This window comes from Poecilia reticulata, linkage group LG6 (assembly GCF_000633615.1).
Source record: "Poecilia reticulata strain Guanapo linkage group LG6, Guppy_female_1.0+MT, whole genome shotgun sequence".
NCBI classification, from domain to species: domain Eukaryota; kingdom Metazoa; phylum Chordata; class Actinopteri; order Cyprinodontiformes; family Poeciliidae; genus Poecilia; species Poecilia reticulata.
The window spans coordinates 14,285,883-14,313,504 of NC_024336.1; the positions used below are offsets into that span (position 1 = coordinate 14,285,883).

Genomic DNA, 27,622 nt, shown 5'->3' on the forward strand with positions numbered 1-27,622 from the left:
GTGTTTACTTTAGGTTTCTGTGTCTTTTGTGTTGTCCTGTCTACCCTTTGATTGTTCCCAGGTGTGTCTCTTCCCTGATTGCCCTCTGTGTATTTCATGTCACCTGTGTTTCTGTGTCTTTGTCGGGTCCTTGTGTATCTGTCWTGCTGTTTGCCCATGTCTCTAGTTTTTCCTCCAGTTGCTACCAGAATTGAGCCTTTGCTTTCTGCTCATCTGTGCTGCCTGGTATTTGGGATTTTGGACTTTGGATTTTGTTTATTTCATCATTAAATTATCACTTCCTTCACTTTAAGCTGGGTCCACCGCCACCTCACACCACATTTCATGACAGTCCTGGGATAAAATCCTGGCCTTCTTTGTTGTTGCTGCTGTTAAGTGTTTTTAAGACACAAGGCTACCAAAATGAGATTTTAAGGTGCAAATCCTTTTTAATTGTTTTCATAGGTATGAAAATTATTCAATTACTCGTCTACTTAAACTCAAGAAAGTTTAAGTAGAATTAAGTTAGTCATTTTTACTGTCCCCACCCCCCACTGACTTTCTTGGGTAAGGTTGTGCTTCTATACAGAACTATAAATGATTCTATATAAATACTGAAATGCTTATTTGTAAAAAAAAAAAAAAAAAAAGTGTTTATTTTCATATTTAAATATGGAAATATGTATCTATTAAATTATTGAATCCATTAAATAGACATATTTATGTTAATTTATAAATTCAATCTTCATATACATAAATACCTAAATTGCTTATTTGTTCATTAAATTATGACACTTCTGCAGAAATATACTGACCAGTACATAGTGCAGTATATTTCTGTAGAAATATACTGCGCTATTGTTTTGACGTGGGCCCTATAAATTCTTGGACCGGCCCTGCTCGCAGCCTCCACTAGGAGCCGCTGGGCGAGCTAGCTTTCAGCTGCTCAGGCGCAGTATCAATTGTAAGGAAAGGGTTTACTCTAATGCCGGGTCTTAAAGATAGACGCAGTCGGGAAACAGGCACATGGCTACAMTATTCTACAAAATAAAACGTTTTGTATTTGCTTGAGATGATTTGGAGTAAAAAGTACGTCGTTCCGGACGAGGAGGTTCGGCGGCTTTCAAGCTCTCAACTTTAGACAGCTAGCTAAGGCTAAGCCGACACTTTCTGGGTAAATATCAATTTTTTTTTCTTAAAATTAAGTCAGCTTTATTTGCAAGTGAACTGTAGCGTTAGTTTATTTCGACTAGCCATGTAGTAAACTAGTGAAATTTATTTGGCGTATTCTGGTGTCTTTTTGTTTCGCAGCATCCAATGCTAATTTGTTAGCTGACATGAGCTAATGCTACATAACTTCAGCAGCAGAGTTTCGCGCAGCTAACGCCGCTTTGTTGTCGCTCCTAGGCAACCTGTGCTGCCGGCAGGAGTCACCCAGCAGTCATGTTTCAAACGGAAACACACGTATCGTGCCTTTTCCCGGAAATCTTGGCCATTATTTTCAGCTACTTGGACGTTAAGGACAAAGGGAGGGTAGCCCAAGTGTGCGCGGCCTGGAGAGACGCGTCCTACCACAAGTCTGTGTGGAGGGGGGTGGAAGCTAAGCTCCATCTACGGAGAGCCAACCCGTCTCTGTTCCCCAGTCTGCAGACCAGGGGGATCAAGAAGGTCCAAATCCTCAGCCTGAGACGAAGCTTGAGCTACGTGATTCAGGGGATGCCGCAGATCGAAAGCCTTAACTTGTGTGGATGCTTCAACCTCACCGACAATGGTCTGGGACATGCCTTTGTGCAGGACATCCCATCCCTGCGCGTCCTCAACCTCAGCCTGTGCAAGCAGATCACAGACTCCAGCCTGGGCAGGATCGCCCAGTACCTGAAGAACCTGGAGGTGCTGGAGCTGGGCGGGTGCAGCAACATCACCAACACCGGCCTGTTGCTCATTGCCTGGGGGCTGCACAGACTCAAAAGCCTTAACCTTCGCAGCTGCAGGCACGTCTCTGACGTGGGCATCGGCCACCTGTCCGGGATGACCCGCAGCGCCGCAGAGGGCTGCCTGACTCTGGAGAAGCTCACCTTGCAGGACTGCCAGAAGCTGACCGATCTTTCTCTCAAACACGTTTCAAAGGGTCTGAACAAGCTCAAGGTGCTCAACCTCAGCTTCTGCGGGGGGATCTCGGACGCAGGGATGATCCACCTGTCGCAGATGACCCAGCTCTGCAGTCTGAACCTGCGCTCGTGCGATAACATCAGTGACACGGGGATAATGCATCTGGCCATGGGTTCCCTCCGGCTGTCCGGCCTCGACGTCTCTTTCTGCGATAAGGTCGGGGACCAGAGCCTGGCCTACATCGCCCAGGGCTTGTATCAGCTCAAGTCTCTCTCCCTGTGCTCCTGTCACATCAGCGACGACGGGATCAACAGGATGGTGCGCCAAATGCACGAACTCAAAACTCTCAACATTGGGCAGTGCGTGCGAATCACAGACAAAGGTTTGGAGTTGATAGCTGACCACTTGACTCAGCTGACGGGGATCGATCTGTATGGTTGCACTAAGATCACCAAGAGGGGTCTGGAGAGGATAACGCAGCTCCCGTGCCTTAAAGTATTAAACCTTGGACTGTGGCAGATGACGGAGAGTGAGAGGGTGAGGTGACAGCTTCTCATTTCATCCTGTATAGTGCCGTTGTTCACCTGTAAGGCGTTCTTAATTTAACAATAAACTGTGATCACGCAAAGAGGGACCCACCTGGAGCAACTTCTTCCAGGTTTTTTTTTTTTTTTACCCCAAAGTTTCTCAGACTCTTGCTTTGCCGAACCTGCAGCCTGTGTGCATTCTGACCATCCAGCTACCTCGCCCACTTAACACAGGAGTGCCTACTATTGGTGAAAACTAGACTAGATTGTATATTTTTAGAGATTTTTTTACATTCAAGACGATTTTCATTGCAGAATCTTTTTATTCAAGACAAAAAATAAAGGTTTCAGTTTCCTGGATTTTAAAGTCGTTTGTTTTGTTTGAATACTTGTTTGTATTGAATAACTGTCGCTGAGAAAATTTGTACTTCAAATTGAAGTGGGTGGATCACTCCTGTCTCTTCATGTTTACCTGTGTACATTTTTTTTGTAATATTTCTGAGAAAGTAATTTAAACATGAAATTCACCTCCACTGCTGCAGCAAAGTGTTAACAGCTACACAGATTATATGCAATTAAACCGTTTTTTCTTTATTTGTATTTGTCCAAAAAACGCAGTAATTTAAAATGTTTTATATTCATAAAATAGTATTTATGAATAAAGATTATAAATGTCTGTTGTCCTTTTTTTGTTTAAAAAAATAAATGTTGCCTTTTCCATAGTTGCAGGCAAAACATGTTCCAAATTTCTAGGTGCCCTTGTATTGTTTACCTGATTGTTTCACCTGTTCACCCTCTGAGTGTCAGACTGACGTCTGACTGGGTAAACTGGTTAAAAACCAAATGATCACCAACCTGCATATAATGAACTCGCATATAAATATGTAGGTTTTAGGTAAACATCTATGTCCCAAACTGAAATTAACTAAAATTACTGGCCAACAAAATTATTCTAACAAATTAAGGCAAAAATAAACAATTCTAATATTTAACTGAAAAGAGAAATATCTCCTACTTAAAAAACCAATATTCCTATATTGGTTTTTTTTTAAAAGGATTTTGAGCCATTCAATTACTCTGGTTTAAAAAAAAACACAAGAAAACGAGGCTCATAATTTATTCTTTTCCATACATACAAAATCCATGTAACCAACATGTCTTTTTTTTTTTTATTCAGTTTGATTCTTGACATTAACAGACAGCAGTACATTTTTATTTTTTACAAATGCAAAAACTTACATCAAACTTAAAGCCCCTTGATTAGCTCTGTGTTCCCAGTTAAAAAGTTTGAAGGAAAAAGAAAAGAGACGTTGAGGGAAGAAAGGAAAGCGAGGCCAAAGTAAAGGGGAATGAAACACTGCTAGAATAATCTTGGAATTCAGCTGTAAGGAGCTAAAGGGACAGAAACAGCTCTGTAGTCAGTTTGACAGAAAAACAAGCATCCAACTCTCATTTCAGACCTCCAGCCGTGTCTTTGGTTCTCACTGACACCTGCTGAATATAATCGCTGACAGCAGGAGAGCTACGACAGCTGGAGACTCGTTTTTATGCATCAGGGTCACCAACAAAAACCGTCGACTAAAAAGACAGCATGGGCGTCTTAGGATAGCGCCACCGTTTGGCGAGCATATGCATTTGAAAAAGACAATTAGAAATAAACTTGAGAATTTACCCTCCCATCACATAGTCACGGTTTGAAACGTCTTTAGTTCACACATTATTTTGACACTTTATTTTTTTAAAACACGTCTTTCCTCAGTTTCCGCTGAGAACACTTATTTTGTTCAGAGCAACACGCTCTTTGAGATTCTGTGCAAACATTCAATGCATATTGATACAGTAAACTTTTCATATATCTTATTTATATATATTTCTCTATAGAACATAGACTTTCTGCAATTTATGGCAGCACWGTCACACATACGTTTGTCCCGGGAGACAAAATTAGACACAAAAAGACAACTGCACTGCTTTGAACTTTTCTGATTTTTTTGTCTTTTAAGAATGCACGATACACCTTCCACGTTATTACTTTTATTCAGTTACTGTACGTGTTGAATACCACGTTATTTACAAACTGATCTTAAAAAGTCTAAATCTGCTTGAAAAGTGACTTTCGTTTCCTCTGTAAATGTCAATCAATGCACTTGGTAATTAAAAAACTCAGCCCTGAATAATAAAACAAACGGAAACAAACACCAACAGAGGCATCTGAGCGTACAAAAAAAAGGGCCGTCGGTATGTGGGCTTTAAGGAACTCCTTTAGAAACTTTGGATGAGGATCAGTTCTTACATCATGCCATAGCACCAGTATTACAGAGGCGGAAAAGCCTCTGCATTTAGGTCCTGTACTGATCTGTGTGCATGCTCCAAGGCCACGAGAACGTTCTCAAAAAAGACAAAAGAAACATTGCATACCTCATAAACAAGTGGACGCTGTGTGCAAAACCATCGAGAAATGAAAGAAAAGCTTTCTCCCCCTAAATCCTCTCCTCGGTTATAAACATGGTAACTAAACTCGGATCTTCTGTGAAAGGCTGAGCCTTGATCCCCCCTCTAATGCCACCGACGACGACGCAGTAACGTACCGACTCTAGCGCCTCAGGAGCTCTTCCGGTTAAAAAGCGGCATTTAGATGGCGCTACGATAGGCGACTGAAAACAAACGTCTACACGGCGCCACGCCTGACCTCCGAACTCGACTCCACCCTGCTCCCTTTGGGTGTAGCAGCTCACCCAGAAATTAAAAAAATAAAAAAGTGCTTTTCTGTCCCAAAGGATGGGATCTGTGTTCCCGTTTTAACATGAAAGGCTCGAGAGATGAATAAAAGAGGGAAAAGCCTGAGACAAAAGTGCCTCGTGAAGGTCAGTTCCCGCTGGAGGTAAGGCTTTGTGAGGCTCCCTTCTTTCATCTGGAACATCTTTTACAATGCGGCTACGCTAAAAGACAAAGATCGCCCCACCRYGTGTGCTTTAGTTCTCCTCCCTCATTTGCACTAAATAAAACAAGTCTTCTAAAGTGTCGCTTTGTGAATTTCCTTATTTTGATGCAGCCAGCCTGACCTCAGAGTGACATAAAAGACAGAAAAGCACTTCAGTTTCCTGGACACTTGATGCAGGGTGGAGAAGATGACGGCCCGGCCGGCTCTCCTCTTCCTGGATGGAGGTCGGGGGTTTCCTGGGCTCCGCTTGCTTAAGTCCAAAGTCAGATTTGTCAGCATGACTCCTCCAGCGCATTGACGACCTGTTCGAGGATGTCGGGGCAGTAGTCTGCGATTTGCTGGAGGACTGAATTGGCAAACTCCTGCAGCTCCCCGTTCTCCTTCTCACACACCTCAGTCTCCCGTTTCAACTGGAAGCACAGGAAAAATAAAGGATAGTGTTTGAGTTTGTTTAACTCCTCTGAAAGCAGCAGCCCTGAGAATATTTTAGTGAGTTATCAGCTAAACTTTTCCATTTTTAAAAGGCTCTTTAAAACCTTTATAGCTCCTCAAAGATGTGGCAAATATCCAGATCCAGCCCAAAGTATCCATCATCTATCTATCTATTTTTAAATAAACTCAAGATACTGATTTCAGCTGCCTGTGATTTTTATGTCAGCCGCTGCAGCTTCTGGTTTCTGACCCGTTTTCCACACTTAGTTCAAATAGCCTGTTTACGGCAAATAGAGATGCATAGAGAGGAGCTGAAACTCTGGGCACTAAAATGTAAGATGTTCAAGACAAAGGGCCAAATTTATGGAAGTAGGAAAACTGCCCAAAATCAGAAAGGAAGGATAGGAAAAAATTAAGTGTTATTTTAATTGGTAAAATAGACAAAGTTTAAAAGTTTAAAACCAGTGATTTTCCTGGACTGATGTTTATTTTGTTTTGCATGTTTGACACTTGGAAGATTTTTCAGAATGTACACCAAGTAAAATGCAAACAGGAAAAAACAATCTCAGCTCGCCACGTTTGTTTTAGAGATATTTTCAGCATCAAAGTGTGCTTTGATTGGAGATGCTGCCATGGCAACTGAACACTATTTCAACAGGAGCTTTTTTTATTGTCGCTACCTCAGTAAAGTGACTTAAAAATAATTGAAAAGCAGGAAGACATGCAGTATTAAAATTAATAAAAATTAATGCAAAACTCAATTGTTGTAGGATGTTTTAGTTAGCACATAGCGTTGTTTGGCTATTTATTTAAGGGTAACAGAAAAAAGGGGGCAGAATATTAAAGAACTGCATAGTTAATAGATTAAGATAAAAAAATAAAATAAAATAAAAAAACCCATGTAATTATTCCATCCAGGTTCATTTATGTATCAACTTTTATTGATCTGTCAAAATAAAAATCCAACTGAAACACATTAAAGTTTATTGAAATGTAAAAAAWTTTTTTTTATTGTTCCCCCCCCCAGCACCTGTTCGTCGCTCATTTTCTGAAGCTCCTCCTCCCAGTCTTCAGGGTCGCTGTGGTGGTAGTGAGACGGAGGMGTGAGCTGGCTGAGGATGCTGGGGTCTCGGTCATGGCAGAGGTCTGTCAGGTGGGCGATGTAGAGTTTGAGCTTACTGCGGTTCTGGGACAGGACAAGAAGAGGGGGTATCATCTGTAGAGAGGAGGAAGAGGAAAAGTGTCAGTTTTGATCCGGTCCAAATGCTTGCACAACRATGAAGCCGCAGTGWTCATGATTCAGCATGCACGCTAAGCTATCCGTCCCCGACAGCTTTAGCTTCATCATAAAAAACCAAAAAAATTCAGTGAGTAAAATTTATAACAAATAGCCRCATAGAAACTGCATGCAAATTTAAGACTCTTAAGCTGCACAAGCAACACACGACGAATGCTTCCAATCTCAAACAATGTGACCCAACATCAAACGATATGAAGAGCAGCACAGATGAATGAAGGAGAAAATAAAAAAATAAAAAAAAATCAACATGCTGGTGGTGAAGGTGAAAGGTTTGGCTTTCTTTATACGAGCTCACCCTTCCGAACAAAAAGGCTGTGAAAGAGAGGGGAGGGGCATAAGGCAGGCTACGCCCAGATACCCTCCTCATCATCCTGGTAACCACAAGGTTAGCCAGACGCAGCATTAGGAAGAAAAAACCTGGTTAGCGGCACATCGACATAAAAGAACCGTCTGCTGCCTTTACGTGGCGTCCGCCAGTCCGACCTTCTGGACGGACGCTTCAGAGGAGATCTTTTCAGCGACTGAGATGTTGTCAAATCAGATCCGGGTCAAATAGATTACCTGATCTGGAGAGGGTTTGTGATTTGTGTGGTCGTGTGCAGCCTTCAAATGATCGTCTTCGTAGTTGTCGGCCATCAGCTTCATTCTGTTCTGAGTCTGACGATTTGAAAACAGAGAAAAGTTCAAAATGTCAGGAGTGACGTTTTCTGACTCCATCCAAAGAAAACATGGCTGCTAATATGAGCACCGGCCTGTCCAGTTGACCATGCATAAATACAAAGTTGTTTTCTGTTTGAATGTTTCATTCAAACCATTTTGATGAAACTTGCAACTTCAAACTTCTACTTCAGGCCAAGATCTGATTGTGAGGAGTTTCCTATTGCTTTTTATAAAATGTACTACAGATGTTTCTTCTTGTTGAGAAATCAACTACATCTGGAAGATCGCATTTATTTTTGTGGGAGTATAGATCTGAGAAACCGAAAAACAACAACAGCAGCAAAGTGCACGAAGGACTCACTTCAGTCACTTTGCTTTGTGCAGGTCCAGGATTTCTATGTGTTTCTTTATCTAAAAACACACACTTTATAAACTTTAAAATAACAATTTTCTATGAATTTATGCCTGATAAAGGCTGATAAAGAACCTATACTTTTACAGGTTCTATAGAAAGTAAAACAAAGGCAGGAAGGAAAAAAATGACAGAATTAAGGAAAAAAAGGAATTGATTTTTCATACTCTTATTTTCCTTTTCCACACTTCTACATCTGGAAAATACTCAAACCGAACTTCCCATTTTTCAAGTTTTATATGAAACCTGATCTTCCTGTTCAGAAAGTGACGCACTGGTCTGAATGTAAAAGGTGGGCTTATTATTCTTTTGTGGCTATGTAACCTGGTGACATAATGTGGAGGCTCAAATGAAGAAAACCCCAAGGCTGGTTTTTAAAAATTACACTAATTGTGAGCAACAACCAGACTTGCAAGAGAATGCATAACCAATGAAGCCGAAGTACAACTTACTACAACTACTAAACAAATAAGTACATTATGGAAATAATGCTTGGGAGAAACAATAAAATACAGCAAAAGAGTCGCAGACCTGTGGTCATATTATGCAGTATATTTTTGTTTTTTTTAGTTATTACTGTTGATTTCTGTGTGTTGTTCACTCAATCAAAAAAAAAAGAAGAAAAAGAAGCTATGGATGAATCAAATTACAACAAACAGCTTCGACATTAGACACAGAGGTGACCCTTCTAATAAACGCCAAAATACTTCCGGGTGAAACTCCAGATGAATGTACAAACGCAGGTCTCCCTAAACCACCCTTCTCCACACGCCGCCCCTCCCTGATCCCAGACGGCGTTTCCCCACCTGCTGCTTGAGCTGCTGCACCAGTCTGTCCTTCTCTCGCTTCAGCTGGGCCACCTCGTCCTGCGTCTTCTTCTTCTTAGAGGACGACAACTCCAGCAGCGCGATGTTGGCGTCCTTCTCACTGATGGCGGCCAGAAGGGCCTCCTGCCTGTTTGATGTAGATGAAGCAACGGGACGCTCAGCTGTACAAATAGCTCAGGTATATTCTATTATTTATAGCACAAAGCCAGCATGCTGACTGGGAAAAGCCAGAAATGGATGACATTTTACTTGATTAAGGCGCCAATCAATAATCTACAGTCTATACCACCCTGTAGAGAGAGTTAGTGAGTGTGTATGTGTGTGTGGGTCTTACTTCATCTCCAGCACCTCCTCCAGGTGTTTCCTGCGCTCAGCTCTCAGGGTTGTGAGGTGGGCCTCCTTCTCACACAAAGACTGCTGGGTAGACGCCAGCTTGGCCCTCATGGACTCCAGCTCCTGTTTCACCTTCTCCATGGCACCCAGCAGCTCCTCCATCTGGAAACGCGCACACGCACGCACACACATATACCTAGAAATCAACGGTTGTCAAGCATTTTCCCAGCAAATGACACTTACAGGGGTTTCTAAATGATAAATGGACTGATGAAAGGGAAGGACGGCTGTAGAATCCGTTTTTATTACCTACTAAAGTAAACAACTGCTACTAGCAAACAAATATACAAGGAGTTGCATACAGACTGGAAACCGTTTTACTCCAGGGTGCCTTAAAGGGACAGTTTGGACTGTTTGAAGTGAGGTTCTGCAAATAGATTTCCCTACCTGTGGGAGAAAGGAGTCATACTGCTGTGAGGAAGACCAACAACTAGTCAGACGGCCGTCACAGTTTTAGCAAATCAAAACAACAAGGGCGAGTTTGTGAAAAGAGCGGCAAGAGGGCTCTTTGAAACATTTTTTACAGCGAGATCACTGACTAATTTAAATCTTCTTGCAGTGGAAAGTATTCATCTTTTGTTCAATGAATTTTAATTTCATCAGGTATCATTCAAACCTCTGATACATCAGGGTTTCTGCAGGTTTCACCAACTCCAATTTAAGAGCTTTTTAAAAGCCTTTTAAAGACCGTTATGAGTCGAATTTAAGACCTACATCTGCACAGAAATGTTTGACCATCATCCAAGCAACTCACCATGACAGGTGCAAAAAAACTAGCTAGCTAGCAAGCAAGGGTACATTAGCAGCGAGTCACAGATCAAAAACTGTGCAACTCAAGACTTTTGCAAGAAAAAAAAAAAAACATAGAATATGCAATTAAATAGCCCTACCAAGATAAAATGTAAAACCTGTGATTAACACGTTACAGGCTAATTTACATTTTTTCAATAAATTTAAGCCTTAATTTTATACACATTAATTWARGACTTTTTAACRACACATGGACATCCTGTACATACCGTAAGGRTTTTATAAAATAAAATAAATAAATAAAAAAAGAGGGATCCATTGTTCATGTAATTGAGAATTAGGCCAGTTACTGGTTTGAAAAGACACAACACAGTCATGCTAAGATTTCTAAATCATAAAAATCTACAATCATTCTGCTCCTACGCTTTAAAGTCCCAGRGAACTATTTTAAAAGTTTGCAAAAGAAACCACTTTATGAATACAGCAGTGGTCTTGCATATGATCTCATTGGTTCRGTTTTGGTCTTAATTTAGCTCTCTCTCTCCTTCTCACACACTCACACAGTGTGACGTCACCCCTGGACCTGATTTAAACAATTCACAATAAAGCCAGCTAAAGGTTCATTTACAGTTGCAGTAAATTAAAAAAAAAAAAGAATTCTACCAATAGTAAATCAAAGACATTTTGTGATATGTTGCTCTTCTAACTTTCCTGGTCTGCCGACAGAAAAGTTAATGAGAAAAAAAAAAACAAAATAGGAGATGTGCTGCAATTCTCCACAAGTGGATCTTGACTGTACAGCTGAAGGGTTTTTCTGCACTAGGTGATTCCCAGAGAGAGAGAGGGACAAGCCTGTATTCTGGTCTGTCCAGTTTCTGATGTAGCCTTTGTTTTGTTTTACAAAAGACGTTTAGTAGAAACGGTTAAACTTAGTATCGGCAGGTCGAAGCCTCACAAAACAAGGAATCAAAAAAATCTGTGCAGCTCTTAAAACAACTCTGAAAATATTTATATATTACTATATCAGTCCATTATTAATGTCCAATAAACTYTTAAGGTAGTTCAGATTGTTTTCTCAACCAATGTCAGCGAAGGTTGTTGGAGCTGCATCGATCCGACTCACCAGCTGTGACGTTTCTACAACAGGTAWGGAAACTTCCTCTGAAAACATTWAAAAAAATATCCAACTGTCCCTTTAACCTCTGAATGCAACTGAACAGAGATCCAAGCAATCAAAGGAAGAAAAGAAAACCAACATTAACGCAGCGATGAAGATCGACTAAAATAACCTTTCCACATCAGCAGCAGTCCTCTTTGTTGTGTTCAGAAGTGCCTCAGACATTTTAGCAACGTTTGAAACCTGGAGGGGGACAGAGCTGGGTGGAAATCTGATCCGGAGGGGTGACAACAAACATCCTGCCACAGCAAATGAGATGAGCTCTCAAATGTTTTGTTTTGTTTTGTTTTTCCAAGACCAAACTAGAGAAAAGTTGAATAGTTCATCTTCATTCACTGGCCAACTAATGAGTACAGTGCCTCACAAAGGCTTTCATACCCAGCAAACTTTTCCACATTATGCCAAATGCTACAGCCACAAACCTTAAAACATTGTTTTGGGAGTTTTGTGTGACGGAACAACAAGAAAGARAAACAATTGTCAAGTAAAAGCAAAAGGAAACATGATTTCAAAGTATTTTGCGTGTAAGAAATTTGAAAACTGCATATGCAGCCAATCTTCATGAGACATTACTTTATAGAACTAATGCTGAAAAAAGCACTACCATAGCATGATACTGCCACCGCCATGCATTTTTATAGGAAGGGACAGTTTGATGTGTTAGTTTTCCAACATTTTTGCATTTAATTTAGAAATTGATTATTCTTAACGATTAATCGGATAAAAAATTTGTCACATTCTGCAAATTTTTTTATTTAACCGAGTAAGCCTTTTTTATACAACATTAGAAATACATTAAAAGATGCAAACAAATAATTCATTTCTGTTGTTAAATTWAAAAAATAGCATTTTATTGCCTAAAATGCAAAAACAGCATTCCTTTAATACTTGATAATTTGTAGCAAAACAATGYACATGCAGCAACAACATGTGGAAAACTCAGCCCTTTCTGCTYGACTTAAACAGCGTTTGACTATTTTTTTCTATTAACCAATTAATAATTGGACAGAAAAAGGAGCTTAACAGGAGATTTTGTATGTATAGAATTTGAACGAGGTAAAGCTAAAAGTATGCCACTTGAGGTCAAAGATTTATTTATCTTAAGCACCAAATATATATATTTTCTTTAGTGTTTTACTTCATTGCTGTTCTTTCAGTGAATKACCTTTTTAAAGTTTGAATATATCCAATTAATGATTCACCACTTACTAAATTAGTTGACGATTATTGCAATAATCAACTAATACGATTAATCGTTTTCGCTCTAAGAGATACTGAAGTTTGTGGTTGTGTCATGATAAAATATGGAAAAATCCAAGAAGTATGAACACGTTTGCATTGCAGTGTAAGTGAACTCTCTGCCTAGGAACATTACTTTACAAGCAAACAGCAGGTAAACATAATCCCATCGAGTCTACGTGGGCTGGAAACGACACAAACACTTTACAAATCCATGCAGTCTGAACATCAATCTGAAAGCTTCCAACACAGACCAAAAAAAAAAAACAACCTCTAAAAAAAGCGTTGCACGAGACTGCATGACTTGTAGAAGTGTTGTTTTTAAACGGAGCTGCTGACCACTGATGGCGATCACACACACACTGGACTCGTACCTTAGACCACTTAAAGTGGGAGAGGTTGGACTCATGCATTGGTTTGAGTGAGTGCTTCGGAGAGGCGGTTGTGTAGCAGAAAGAAGACAAGAAAAAAAACGACAAGCAAAGATAAAGGAACTGAGGAAGAAGAAGAAGCCAGAAGAGAGGAGGCAGGACAAAGAGAGCGATCAACACCGCAAAAGGTGAAAGAGAAAGACTTCCAGAGGAATATTTAGAAATGCAGCAGCGGCTGCTTCTGTTGGTTGACTAGCACCGACTCGTCTCGCTCGTGTGTGTGTGTGTATGTTGGTGCGTGCGTGCGCTTAATTACCTGTCTTTCCTGCAGCGATCGAGCGGCCTCTTCCTGCGCCAGCACCATCTCTCGCTCAGCAGTGATTTGAACGCTCTCCCTCAGAGCCTCCTCCAGCTCCTCAATGCGCTCTGATTTCTGACGCAGAGTGTCCTTCACACCAGCGGAGATTTTGCTTTGTTAGACACCGACGCGACGTAACAGGGCGCATTTCCTGCAGACCGCATTCGAGCCCAAGCGACTCAGAAACGGGCCTCACCTTCACCTGCTGTGACGACTCGGACAGATTGTCCTCCCTCTTCCTGGCCTCCTCCATCAGCCGAGCGTTCCTGCTCTTCTCCACCTGCTCCTTGTGCTTCAGGGAGGCCACCTTTTTCGTCTGGTCCTTCATTTGCCTGCAGAGACAAAATATGCTCAACTCCTGCAAAAAYACTGACGGAAAATCTGATATTTAAATCTAAAACTGTTAAATACTTTGCTAATTATGTGGAGAGAAAAAAACGGATTTGTTTTTGTTACATGACATATAGAAACGCCCTTTTTATCTTTACGTACATTGAATACTTCATAGTAAAGAGGTTCTGGGTTTAAATATAAACAAAAAATGTAATACCTGCCGACAGGATGACCAGGAATATGATTTTTTATTTTCTTTATGAATTAATGATCATACAAATACACATCACTTCTAAAGTAAAAGCTAAAATATAATTGTTCGGTTTACTTTGTAAAGAATAAAACGGTAAAACAAAAAGAAAATGAAAATCTGACATTTGATGGTTTTTCAGCAGGGTTTTTACAATTTCTAAATTTTGTATTTTCCCAAACATTTTTGCCTCCTTTCGGTTTTTGTGACATTATGAATAATTGCGAACATCATAGTTGGGTTTTATTATCCATTTTTAATCCCTTCTGTCTGAAAACTGGTTTAKGATTTTGCAGCGAAGTAATGGGCAAACTTTTGTTATTTATTTTCTCTTACATTTTGATACAATGTAAACAGTTAAAAATACTTAAGAAAACAATAAATATATATCTAAAAAAAATACTTAAAACTAGAGGTGTGCTGATCGATTGGTCACCAATCATAATCGGGCCGATTTCCGTGAAAAAGTGCATGATCGGTGATCGGCGATCATTGGCTCTTGTTGCCGATACCGATCACCTGCATCTCATTTCGCAGCCTGCCTGTGCAGCTGGTCTCCTCTTTCCTTCACACTGCGCAAACGTGCAGCAACAAATCCTAAGCGATGTGGAACTTTAACGCACTGAGTGAATGGGGAAGTTTGCGTGTTGCGGCGGAAAATTGAAGCACGTCAAAATGCATCAACACAACGAAGCTAATATGACATAAAAACAATGCCATACTTGACGGAGTTTGGCTACATCGAGGCTCACTGCAGTAAAAAAGACATACGGAGGATCAGACAGCAGGTAAAGCAGCGCACAGCTACAAACACTCACCAGGATTACCATGACGGTCAGGAAGCTAAACAAATAACCCGTAAAATTATTTAAGTCTTCGAGCTGCGATGTAAGACGCTGGTTCTGCTCTCTCTGTTGAACTGCTGCTACACGCTACAGGTAGTAATATTTTACAGACGGAGCGCTGCTTCTGCTCCACCTGGTAGTGACTCTCACACCGAACCTGTTTAAAGCTGCAGCATCTAACCTAAAAAAAATACATTTTACATACGTATTAAAACTTTCGCTGTCCTAATATGAGACAGATAATCTCTAAAAAAAATAATCGATCTCCTCCCTGCTCTGCATAATTACTCCGCTCAGTCAGAACTAGCAGTAATCAGCGAGCCGCCATGCTATCAGGAAGTTTTCATTCAGTAACTCTGGATTGTTTATTGTAATGGAACCTGTATTTGCCTTTGAATGTTAAGTTTTATACTTGAATTTTTTGGCAATGTTGAGAGGTTTTATTTTGGCTCTTTGCATTATTTAGCCTCTTCAGAGCCTTCATATGTTATCAGTCTGTTAAAGATAGTATTATTGATAGCAGTACAATTTGCACAATGCCTAGTTTTCTTCTTGGAAAAAGTTATTAAAAACAAGTTTTTGTCTAAATTAAGGTGAATTCATGGTTCCTTTTTCCACATAATGTAACTGATAGTGTTTATGATAAAAAAATAATTATCATTATGTGATCGGTATCGGTGATCGGTATCGGCGATCAGCCCTCATGGGTGATCGGTATCGGCAGGAAAAAACCTGATCGGCACATCTCTACTTAAAACGTATATCTTAGATGATCAGAAATGAATTAACTTTAGATCACATTGTGAGCAGTGACGCCTTCATTTAAAAAAACAAAACAAAAAATTATTATAAACCAAACCCAGTTCAAAAAGTTTGGATCCAGTTTGAAGCCCAGAGCTAAAATCTAGAGACTAAAAAAGGTTTTGAAATGAACCATTTTACATTTTGAATACTTATCTGTGAACAAGTGATTAATAAGGGACAACAACTAAAGTTTTGATGTGGTAAAAAACAAATACAGGTCATCACCTAAATATAAATGAATAGAAACATTGAGAAATTCAGATTTTTATATTTTAGATCATGGAATAAGGAGTAAAAGTCTGGAAACCTCTCCAGAATGGATAATGATAAAAATCTAATTTGATCCCGTTTTASCCGGAACAAGGATGTAAATAAAAAGTATTTCCAGATTAAAACAGACGTACAGAAATATGGTCTAATGAGAAGTTTACTCTAAAATYGTCGATGTACAAACAGATCCTTAGGCAACATTTTTCCTCCAGTCAACAGCATCAATGTCAGATTTGATTTAAAGTTAAAACCAGAAAGAATCATGAACATAAATGTAAAGAAGAGCCCAGTAAAAAAAAAATAAAGGGTGCACACAGCACACACTTTAGAGAAACAGAAGGAGGAAAGAGGAAGGGAAGAAACAAAAGAAGAGGATAGAGGAGAGGGGAGTCATGCGGATAGAAAAGAGCAACTACTAACCTGGAGGCCAAACTGGTGAGGGAAGAAATGTCCAGTGCAAAGAAAACAGCAAAGAGAAAAGAGACTCAGGCTAAGAAACCGAACATATGGAAACATTAGGAAGGAAGAAAAAGAGGCTCATCCGACAACTCAAACCTTTTCGAAAGAGACACTAGAAATTAGCAAGTTAAATGAAACGCTGAATCAGAAATGTGCCACACATCACACTGAGTTACTGCAGAATTAGAAGATGCATGTCAGCTTGCATAGATCGGAGCGACGGGGACTAAAAACAGCCTCTCGTGATCATGCGTTCGCGTCACTCTGACCATCTGGAATCAAACTGAGAAAATCCAGCTGGGACAAGCAGAAGCTTCGTCCGTGTTCATCAAACATCACAGATGACCCACCTCTCCAGCTCACTGATCTTTTTGTCCTTGTCGTTCTTCTCGTTCTCCATTTCTCTAAGTATCTCGAGGAGGCGGTCCACCTCCGCCTGAGCCTTCCCAGAATCCTCTCTGTGTCGGACCACTTCCTGCTCCAGGTTCCTAATRCGCTCCGCCAGCTCYGTGTTGGCTTGAGCTTCCAGTGCCGCGTTTTGAGCCTAACAAGAATCACATTCATATCAGTAAGAATGAACCAGATGGTCATTCACCAAGGCTACGTTCATACTGAGGGTCTTGATGCACAATTCTCATTTTTTGATGAAATTATAATTTTTTTTTTTTGCTTGGTCGTTCACACCAATTAAACTCGGCTGCAATGAGACTTCTGTTTGAAAGGTTTACATCCCCAAAGCGACACACATGTGCAAAAGAGGAACGTTAACATCACACAGCAGCACATTGTTTACATAAGTAATAATGGGTGGAATCGTTTAAGGATCAATTCTAGAGTTTATTCGGCAACGGGAGCAGAGAGTTTTTCATAGACTTCTKACATAAGTTCATAATTTTCAGCCTTTGTTTACGTTTTGATTTACTGCGTCTGGCTTTTTTTWAAATGTTCACGCGCTTTGAAAACAATCGGACACGTATCTGATTTAGCTCCACATTTGGAAGTACCAAAGATCTTATATTTCTGGGGATGAACAGATCAGAATTAGATCGTTCAGACTGTGGTGAAAAAGCCGGATGTAGGTCATATATGGGCACAAAAGCAGATTCGAGTCGCATTTGCCTGCTGTGTGAACGTAGTCTAACATGCTCTGTTAGCTCACTCTCTTTAGTTGGTTCTCCAGTTTGAGGCACTCCTCCCTCTTCTGCTCCAAGGTTATTTCCAAACTCTTGAGTTTGGTGTCTTTCTTGAGTCCTGAAGAGGCCAGAGATGAAGCGTGCTCCTTCAGGTCCAACAGAGAGGTCTGCACGTAAAAKACAGATTTGAGCTAATCAAGCAGGAAGAAAACTGAAAACACAATGACTCATCAAAAAAAGAAAGATGTTCTGTGTGTATTTTTAGAGTCCCGGCAGAACGGGAGAGTGTTCCTCCATCTGTTCCTCACCTCTCGGTCTGACAGGTCTCCCTGCAATAAGCTCAGCCTCTCCTTCAGCTCTTTCAGCTCCTTCTTGGAGCAGTCCAGCTCCTCCGTCTTCTCTCGGTCGTCCCTGTCCCGCTGCTCCTTCAGACGCTCGATGATTCGCTCCTGAAAACGCAAGAGAAACAATAAAATAAAAAAAAACCTTTCCACATGAACAGTYGGGAATTACAGCAGCCGGCCGGAAGATGTAAACGTACCTTTTCCGCAAGAGATTCCTCCAGCGTYGTGAGCGCAGTGTCGGTGTTTGAAGTGTCCGCCTGCAAGGACTTCACCCTCTCCTTCAAGCTGCTCATCTGCTTCTCCTTGTCCCTCAGCTGCTCCTGCAGATTCTCAATCTGCAAAGCAAATGCAATGTCGGCGAAGTGGACATCCACCGCAGGAGACACGCCGCGTGGCAGATGTTTAACCTCACCTTTTTCTGCAGCACGTTAATTTTGCGCTCCTTGACGTCCAGCATGTCCTTCAGGTCGTGGATTTCTCCGTTCAGGGTTCCCTTCTCCTCTGACATTTCTTGGATCTGCTTGCTCTTCTTATTCAAAGTTGCCTCCTTCTCCTCCAAGCGCAGACGTAAGGCATCAACCTGGCAAAACAAATACAACGTACGTTTAAAAAAAAAATTTACCAAATAGTGTGCGATTTGTTCTCTGTTTGGGCTTTTGTTGTACTTCTGTCTGTAAGATGGCAGCGCGCTGCTCCTTGGCGGTGAGAGACTCCTTGAGGACTTCGATGTGCTGTTTGCTGTCTGAGAACTGGTTTGTTAAGGTCTCCAGTTTAGTCTGCAAACCCAGCAGCTCAGTGTCCTTCCTGGAAAGATCCTGCTTCACCTGGTCCATCTGAAAAACGGAAAGAATTCAACTCGGGAGACTCGGAGGACAAACTTTTACATGTCCGAGTGAAGCTAAATCGACGTGGTTCCGTCTCTCACCTTGTTTTTCATGAACTTGGTGTGACTGCGGTACACCTCCATCTGCTTCATCTCCTCCTGCCGCTCCTCGCAGCTCAGAAGTCCGTTGGATTTCATCATGAGCAGCTCCTCCTCCATGTCCCTCAGGCTCCGCTCCATGGAGTTGATTTTTGCATCCTGGGGTATTTAAAGTTGGTCACCAGTGGAAGCACRATGTGGCAAAGCTGATCGCTCAGAAAARGTTAAACTCTCACCTTCATGTCGATAACAGTCTGTAAAGCCTTTGTTTTGGTGGACTCTGGAGTTCCTTCGTAGCGACGATGAAGCTCCTGCTGGATCAGAAATATAAAAAAGGGATTTTACATGGAAAAAAAACAAAACTTTTTTTTTAATAAGTTGGAAGATGTTGGAAAATATACAACAAATGTGCCATTTAGAGTCAGGATTGTTGATGTGGGCCTTACCTCTCTGAGGGCGGTAATCTCTCGATCTCTCTGGTCCAGTAAACTCTCTAGGTGATGCCGGTGCATTTCTGCATCAGCCAGCCTCCTGGTCCTCTCCTGGTCTTCCTCTGACGCTTTGGCAGATGGAGCTGTCACACACACACACACACACACACACACACACACGCGCACACACACACACAGAATTTGTGAATATAAGCATAGTGGGACAGTTTTAGTCCAGTAATCAGACGAAAAGTTCAAACAGAGACAACCAAAAAAAAAAAGATGTCCCAAGACTTTTGTAATTCCAAACTTTTACCGTTTTTATGTCTCTGAACAACAATTAGCGCTTTATGAAACATACCTTGACGTCTCTAAAACCCACCTTTGCTCTGCAGCATCTCCAGAAGCTTTTTGATGGACTCGTCCCTGGCGACCAAGGTTTGCTTCTGTGTGTCAATCCTCAGCTCCATCTCCTCCAGCGTCTTCCTCAGGAGGAAGAGCTCCTTGGCCTGCCTCTCGTGCTCAGCATGTAGCCTCCGGTAGTTCTCTTCGGTGGGTTCAGATGCGAGGGCCAGCTCCCTCCCCTGGCTGGCGGGGTCTTGCTGGAACAGCTGGTTCAGGTCCCTCTGGATCCTCAGCTCGTCCTGAAGGGCTTGAACAGTCATCTGGAGATGCTGGGGGCAGACATGTCCACTTAGGKTTCATCCATCTTCATTGCAAATAGTTTTACAACTTTGTCAATTTGTGAAAATGCAAAAAGATTTGGTGCGTTTGTGCCTTAAAAAAATGAAGGCTGGTTCTGTTCTGGCAACTATTCTAACTGATCATCCTCTTCATCATGAGACGGTTATAAAACAACAGAACAACTTCAGTCAGAGGCTGTCCAAATTGTGCTTTAGCACAGACTGCTGCAGGACAGTAAAAGATTTGCACATAAAATTAAAAACAAAAACGTTTCATATTATTCAATTGTTACTCCAAGCTCAAAAACAATAATTACTCAAACTACAGCTAGAACTGGGCAATATGACTGGAAAACATATCACAATAAGCGTTTCAAATCCGTCAATATCAATAATTGTTGTTACTGATAATTACTGATTAGCTTTTTGTTTTAAATATCTGAAATATTACCAAACTGGTGGCTTGACCCTTCCTTTTTTATCCACAGTTTTCACTTGATATTGTCGTTTATTTTTAAGCAGTTATGAAGCACAGAGTGAAACCTAAAACTGCTACCGCGCCAGTTACTCAACAGGTTGTTGCCAGGTAACCATAGAGAGTTAGTTGATGCCACCAACCTTTTTTAGCTGGCAGGGAGAGATTACCACAGTGTCCCATAGAGTAACATTCAAAAGGATAATTTAGTGTTTTTTTATTTAAGTATTTAAAAAATATAAAAGATTGAGATGATAGAACATTGCGCAAAGTTCAAAATAACTTTTCACACTTGATAAAAGGCACTCCGTAAAAATAGTTTCGATGTTATTTGTAGCTGTGCTTAAATAATTATGATTTTTTTTTTCCTGTATACATTTAGAAATGAACTGATAAAGGATTGTATTCTTGGGTCACATTATGTATTTTTCTATTTTGCTTTTGCTTTTCCTGAACTATTTTTTTTTTCTTAATATCGTTGATCTGTATTTTAACTGTAAAATAAACTAAACTAACACGATCATGTAAAGACATGGTAATACCTATCTCATTTTCTATACCAACTCCATGCAGGGGTTCTGGTGCCAGACGTCAATGAGCAGGACGAGCGGCACCGGTTACCATGACAACACGACTGTGTCAAATTCTGTAAAAAAAACGGCTTTTATCATACGTTTAGCCCCGCCTTGACCGATTCCTCTTTCTGGATCTCGCTCTGTGGACAGTGTTGCATTTCTTGCCCTGAGAAACACAAGWGGTGAAACACAATCGGCCCAGTGTAGTGTTGCATTGTTTGCAGCATCTGACGCCACGGCACTTGGCAGAGCTGCTGCGAGGCCGTAACACGAGGCTGTGTTGCGCTCCGGTCTGAACCAGCTGCGAGCGTTTTTCAGAAGACCAAACAAAAAGAGAAGTCAGTGTCTGGCTTCATTTCTCTCCGTCGTCCTGACCCCTCCCTGTTCTCTTCCTTTGTCAATCCGTCCTTCACCCTCCACCAGCGCACATAGTCTCTCCTCCCGACTCGCTGTCCAACCACCTTCCACACACTCTCCCTTCTCCTCCTGTCTAWCATCTCACCAACCATCCCTTTTCCATCACCCTCTACGCCCCGTGACTAAGGCTGACTCACTGCACCGAGCCACCACCGCCCCACTTCTCTCACTGATATACCTACACGCACACAGACACACACACACCTTTTCCCTTCCTCAGCCCCCATATTCTCACCCTCACTGCCTGAGGGGAGAAAACAGTCAGGTGTCTGAGAGAAAACACACACACACCACCTAAACTCATCTTAACACCAAGTTATATTTGCCATTTTGCCAGAGAAAGCAAAACACGATTTYGGATGAAATTAAGTACTCAAATAAACACAAGTAACTGCAAAAGAGAGGAAGAATCGCACACAAGCAGCAAACATGAAACTGCAAATATGCTCATTCAGTCGGGCCTCCTTCCAGGACGACGCCTGCAGTTTACCACAAAGCCGTAATCAGTGTCCGTGCCTTTCTGTGTCTCCGTGCATGCCAGCGTGGGAGGCGGAGGCAGACGTTTGAAAGCTGACATCTTTAAATTAAAGCACCCGCTGATTAGCCCTGAGCTGGTCGGGCAGAACTGGGAATTAGTCTGGAGCGGGATTCTGTGAGTCAGCAGGGGTGAACGCAGCAAATTACACAGGAGGCCGGCCCATCCATTAACAGTTACAGTTAAACAAAGATGATTTGTCTTTGTTAATGAAACCTAATTCCCACAATCGTGACAACAAAGGCTTTTTGGAARGGCTTCAAATGTGTTTATTGAGTTGGCATTATTGAATACGTCGCTCTGGCTGACATAAAMTTACTACAGCATACTTTAAATGTTACATTTTTAGGGATCAGGATTCTTACACAAAATTTTTCCCAAAGACAATTTTTTATTTATTTACTTTAAAAATAACAGTACTGCTGCTAAAATGTTACAATACTGATTCACACAATTATATTAGTCTATAAAGCATTGATTGTGTAATGATTTTAAAAACAGGAAAGAAAGAAATGCAACTAGCAGTTTTTAGTTGGTTAGCGAAGAAAATATTTTTTGTTCTGCTCTTTATAGAATAACTGATGAGCTGCTATTAGCTAAATAACAGACAACCACTCATAAGTAATCAAATGTAGTTGTAAAACTGTGTGATCTTCATATGAGGAATAGGTGGTGCTCCTTTCATTTCTATAACATGACTGTATTCATAGTTGCAAAATTACATTTACTGGAGCTTAAGAAAAGATGCAGGAGCAGCCCTTAAGCCACCTGACCAGCAGTGCAGAGCAGCAGTGTGCTCCTCTGGGCTTCACGKAGCCAGAGTGAACTCCACTTGCTTTGACACTTCCTGTATTGTCTCATTAAAAAGACTGTAAGAAAGAGGAAAGGTACACMCACACTACAGAGAAAAAATGTAAAAGATCCCACCAGCTTGGATCAATACATCATATTCAACGCACATTACTAAAGTTATAGATCTACGGTTTTAGTCGCAGCTTGGCGCGGTACAGTTGTCTGCTACGAAGCGTACATCAAAGTTTGAAAAGGTTTCAGTTTTAAAAGACACAAATGTCATACAATGCGTAAAGTATTTTTAATGAGATATAAGTGTCACTGCTTTTATTCCTGCTCGATGAAGCACTGCCCCTCCCTCACCTGTTGCTGCAGACCATCAGATGACTAAAAGAAGGCTGCTACCATTTTCTCTCTTTTTTAAAAGAAAAACTAATTCAGCTGTTTGAAAACTAAGGGTGCACYGATTGCAGTTTTMTGGCAGATCACCGATTTTCACAAAACTTCACYTACCGACTCCAATTTTGACTGATRCAGATTTTTTTTGTCTGAAAAATTACTAATCATAGCAAMATAGTTGCCAAGTTGGCAACAGATGGGTGACGATTGTTAATCGTACACATGCAGGCGTCACTTTGTGGACGGGTCAGTCTGTCAGCCAGCTTTCTCTCAAAAAGAGGACAGCGGCTGATTTCAGGTCATTTTTGGAAGTGGATAAGTTCAGTGGATACGATCGGTTTCAGATGCAAGTATCGGCCAATCGCCCAAAATTAAGGAAATCAGGGCCGATTTATTGGTGAAATATTTCCAGTGAAGAATTAAAAAAAAATACATACTGTGGCCTTTAAGAATTTGAGCAAAGCTACAAAACTTATGCAAGTTTTATACTTTATTTTTCTCTTATACTGAAGAAAAACAAATCTTAAATGTCATGAGTGTAGTATACAATATGATAGCATTCTGTGGCAAATAAATGACATTAAGTCATGTTTTGGATTTTTGTTTTAAATTTTGTGTAAATATAATGAAACGTTAGTATCATTTTTACCCAAGGCCAACATGTAAGAATCTCACACCTGCCATTAAATGGGTAGCAAAACATATTGTTAAAGCAGAACTTAAAGCGYCAACATAGCTGGCAGAAAGCAGCCAGGCTGTATTTAATATAGATTCATTTTCTGYGTTTTCTCTGCTTGTGTTCTTAGACTTTGCATGATCCGACCAGCTGTGATCAAAACATCCCATAACTCAGAGCAAAAACATCTTATTCAACACAATGCAGGCATCTAAARCCCTAAATCCACACAAMTGCATCTGTGACYAYCACTACAACACACACACAAACACACACGTTAAATAGGCCTTAATGCTACATTTTATTATGCTCACCACTTCCAGCACTTTCCAAAGCACACGAAAATGCTAATGCACCATTAAATTTTACATCCCTTTCATCTACAAAGCATGAGCATATAGCTGCACGTAAGAGGATTAAMTAGATGTTCAAAACCAGCTTTTAAACATATACATGGAGARAATAATGAAAATGAAAGCCGGAACAATGACTGAAATGTGTTCCCCCCACACCCTCATCTTAAAATGTGATGATTTGATGCAGAGAAAACTAACTTGAGATCAGAGACTGAAACGCTCACCTGTGCTTCATCCTGAATAACACGATACTGCTCCTTCCAAACGGAGATCTTGGAAGCTTCGTCCTTCCTGAGAGCTCGCTCCTTTTTCAGCTCTGGGCTCCAGAAGGTTTTGATGGAGTTCATGGAGGAACTCAGCTTGCTCTCCTTCACTTCCACTTCTCGCCGTAACAACTCGTTCTCACGCAGAACCTGACAGAASAGAGTGAGGTGATAAGCTCGTCCAGATATCTGTCGTTCTTGAGGGAAGAAATCCGCAAAACTGGCAGAACTAACAATTAGTTCAGAAATCGATTATTGAGATGATTAATCGAATTTAAAAAAACAGGCACGGTCTACAGATTTTCATTTAACCACTTGAGCCTTTTTTATACAATATTAGAAATACATTAAAAGATGCAAATAAGACAAAAAAATTAAAAGAAAATGAAAATTTTATCGGCTAAAATGCAATACAAAAAGGAAGCTAAAAAAAAGTACGACTTTTGAGGACGTCTGGGTAGGACAAATATGTTTTAATCTTTTTTTTATGCAGTTTTGCATTAATTACTGATCTGAATATGTTATTTTTTTCTGTCTGTACATTAATTGATTATTAAATYAGTTGTTGATTATTGAAATAATCCATCAATTATGATTAATGGTTTCAGTCCTATAAAATACCTCTTTCAGTTGGGCCTGCAGGTCGAGTATGGTGTTGTCTCTGGCCTGCCTTAGAGAGTGTGGCACTGTGGAGGCCATGTGGTGCTCCCCGAACGCCAGCGCGTCCCCTGCCATCATGCCTGCTGGCAGCACTGCGTTAGCAGGCACCGTGGTGGAGATATTGGGAGTGCTAGCAGCCACGACTCCACCGCTGCTTCCTCGCGATCCGTACGTCACCCTTTGTCGCCCGGCGGCAGTCACCGTCACACCACTTTTGGGTACGTGGTCGCCCGCCATGGCGACCTCGTTGTCACTCAGGTACATGGGTCCTGAGGTGGCATACGCAGCATTGAGGGACTGGATGTTCTCCATGGAGAGAGTTTTCCCACCCGCTCCTCCAGGGCCTCCTCCGCTGCCGCCGGTGCTGTTGGTGCGTCGGTGTCCCATCCGAGGAGATCGAGGGAGGCGTGGTGAACGGCCGGATCCCTGATTGCCACCGCCGCCTCCGTCTCTTCCCCCACCGTTTTTGGCATCCCCTCTGCCAACAGAGCGGGCACTACCGTACATCTTCTGTTAACTAGCGAAGGAGCCAACAGACAAACAGATGTAGGTAAATCCTCTCGGATCTTGTGGCACTGCCTTGAAACAGTCGAGTGTTGCCGATGACGCCGCTTCAACTGCAGGCGCTGGACACAATATTCATGATATTTATAAAAAAGAAAAAAAAAAAAGAAAAGGCCTGCTCCTCTTTACTTTAGGGACTGAAGATGTGACAAGACTTTCCCAGAGTTACAAATATATCTGCAAACAGAAAACAACCACTTCTCATAAACTGCACATCAACACCAAAAAGTGACATTTTTAAATAAAACCGATGAGATATAAACATACAGTTAAGATCTCAGTATGACCTAAGCATTGATTTGTTGTCATTGATATTATGTAGCCTTTAATATATATAAAAAAAAACTTTTGGTACTTTCCCCATTTATTCTATTTGACATGTCTAATTTAGACAGAAATATAACAATATCAATCTCCTTACTTTTATCATGTAGAATCATCATATTTACAAAGATATTTGAAGTGGTGGGCGTTTATCACAGCTGAAATAATTATGGCAAAATCATGCTTAATATTGTGCAGGTCTGTTATAGAGACTTTAGATTTCAGTACAAATTAGCAGGGACATTTATAGATTACGAAGTCACTCAGAAACACTAACCTTGTGAATATATTTCAATATTCCCCCACCATATACCACTACACTGACAACATAAAGAAAATGTCTTTAGCAGTGATTTTAAAGTCTAAGATGTGAATAAGTGTAAAATTAAAATGTGTAATCAGCTAACTCATTCATTAAAATCTGGGTTACATGATTAGTTTCTGATCTAACAAGAAATAAGGCCCGTTAGGGACATAGTCAGCTGTAATTTTAATTGTCTAACCTCGGTGTAGCCCTGCTGGGATCAACACTAAACCATGACAACTCTACCTTTAACCTACTCTAACTGGTTATAATTAAAGCTACATGTGTTTGTAATTACTCAGCATTTTGCATATCGTATAAATGTAAATAATCCGAATATTGTTGTGCAATGAGCTGACGCTTTAGGTTAAAAGCAGCAGGGAGGGGAAAAAAAGGGGATTGTCCATGGTGGACGTTCAAGGGAGGAAAAAAAAAATTTCCCTGCTAAGAAATGTTAATCCAAATAGAAATATTAGCAAGTTAAAAAAATCAGTCCTGATGTTTTAATTTGACGACGTCCTACCTTGCAATGTTAAAATGTCATACTCTAACGGAGAATTAAACATTTAGCCAGATTCATTCGCAACGACACGGAACATACAGCGGCTGCTTTGGAGACACCCATCTAACCATATCCATTTTCCTTCTCTTCGTTTTCAGCTTTTCTTCATTCTCAGACTCGTCTACAAACCTATGAGCCCAGCAAATGCCTATTAAAAGCCAAAAGTATAAAATGCACACATCTAGTGTTAGCTCACTGTGACATATGGAGGCTAGTCCAACCCAAATTTAGTGGTCAAGCTAAATCTCTATTTTCTGCCGCTAACACAATAGCTTAAAGGTAAGAAAGAGGGGGACAACCCTCTTCAATCAAAGTACCTTTTTCGTTGTCTAGTGGAGCTCAAATCGCTGCTGGAGCTCAGTCTTCTAGCATCCGGACATGTGCGGTAAAAACTGGCATTTTATGTTAATTTTTCGATGAACGGCTATCTGATTTTCCCATCTTTTTACCAGCAGTACTAGCGGCTCAGGAGAGCCAGGGCGCCTCAGTGACGTCAAGCCCCCTGTGCGCGTTCACGTGAGCCTTTCTCGCCACGCTTTAATTTTAAACGCGCGGTCCCGACAGAACAGTGGTTTGGGAATGAATGAGCTTGGACTGAACAGTAGCTAACATGGACACCCGGTGAAACAGAGAGTTATCTGTCGACTCTGACAAATGGTACGCATTTATATCTGTTGTCTTTGTGGGGCTGTGGCATAGGCTACAGTGACTAGGCTAGTGTTCGTTTTGTTAAACATTACCAAAGATTGGCACACAGCATGCTCAAATGTT

The 27,622-nt window shown here is 41.0% G+C and overlaps 2 protein-coding genes across 6 annotated transcripts; one reads left to right on the forward strand and one right to left on the reverse strand.

Annotated features, from left to right (window-relative positions):
- Positions 1-875: 875 nt before the first annotated feature.
- LOC103466055 (F-box/LRR-repeat protein 14) lies at positions 876-2,975 on the forward strand. Its single transcript, XM_008411366.1, has 2 exons — positions 876-1,153; positions 1,387-2,975. The coding sequence occupies exon 2, from the start codon at positions 1,423-1,425 to the stop codon at positions 2,632-2,634; it is 1,212 nt and encodes a 403-aa protein (XP_008409588.1). The 5' UTR covers positions 876-1,153; positions 1,387-1,422; the 3' UTR covers positions 2,635-2,975.
- A 741-nt stretch (positions 2,976-3,716) lies between these two features.
- LOC103466057 (ELKS/Rab6-interacting/CAST family member 1) lies at positions 3,717-27,363 on the reverse strand. 5 transcript variants are annotated; one of them, XM_008411368.2, is made up of 22 exons: positions 27,169-27,363; positions 25,059-25,838; positions 24,399-24,587; positions 19,649-19,940; positions 19,282-19,409; positions 19,072-19,146; positions 18,839-18,994; positions 18,579-18,746; positions 18,326-18,493; positions 18,111-18,248; positions 17,878-18,018; positions 17,596-17,736; positions 16,787-16,980; positions 16,398-16,409; positions 13,672-13,807; positions 13,434-13,565; positions 13,121-13,174; positions 9,522-9,682; positions 9,167-9,314; positions 7,850-7,945; positions 7,019-7,204; positions 3,717-5,966 (listed from the first exon to the last, which is right to left on the reverse strand). In XM_008411368.2, the coding sequence occupies exons 2-22, from the start codon at positions 25,602-25,604 to the stop codon at positions 5,829-5,831; spliced, it is 3,399 nt and encodes a 1,132-aa protein (XP_008409590.1). In that variant the 5' UTR covers positions 25,605-25,838; positions 27,169-27,363; the 3' UTR covers positions 3,717-5,828. The 5 variants fall into 5 exon arrangements, with proteins under 5 accessions (XP_008409590.1, XP_008409589.1, XP_017160891.1 ...); XM_008411367.2 differs by having other exon boundaries at positions 19,072-19,149; XM_017305402.1 differs by lacking the exon at positions 13,121-13,174 and having other exon boundaries at positions 19,072-19,149; positions 27,169-27,362.
- Positions 27,364-27,622: the final 259 nt, after the last annotated feature.

Excerpts from the sequence above, each read along its gene's own strand:
- LOC103466055 (XM_008411366.1), top strand. The coding sequence starts at position 1,423 with ATGTTTCAAACGGAAACACACGTATCGTGCCTTTTCCCGGAAATCTTG.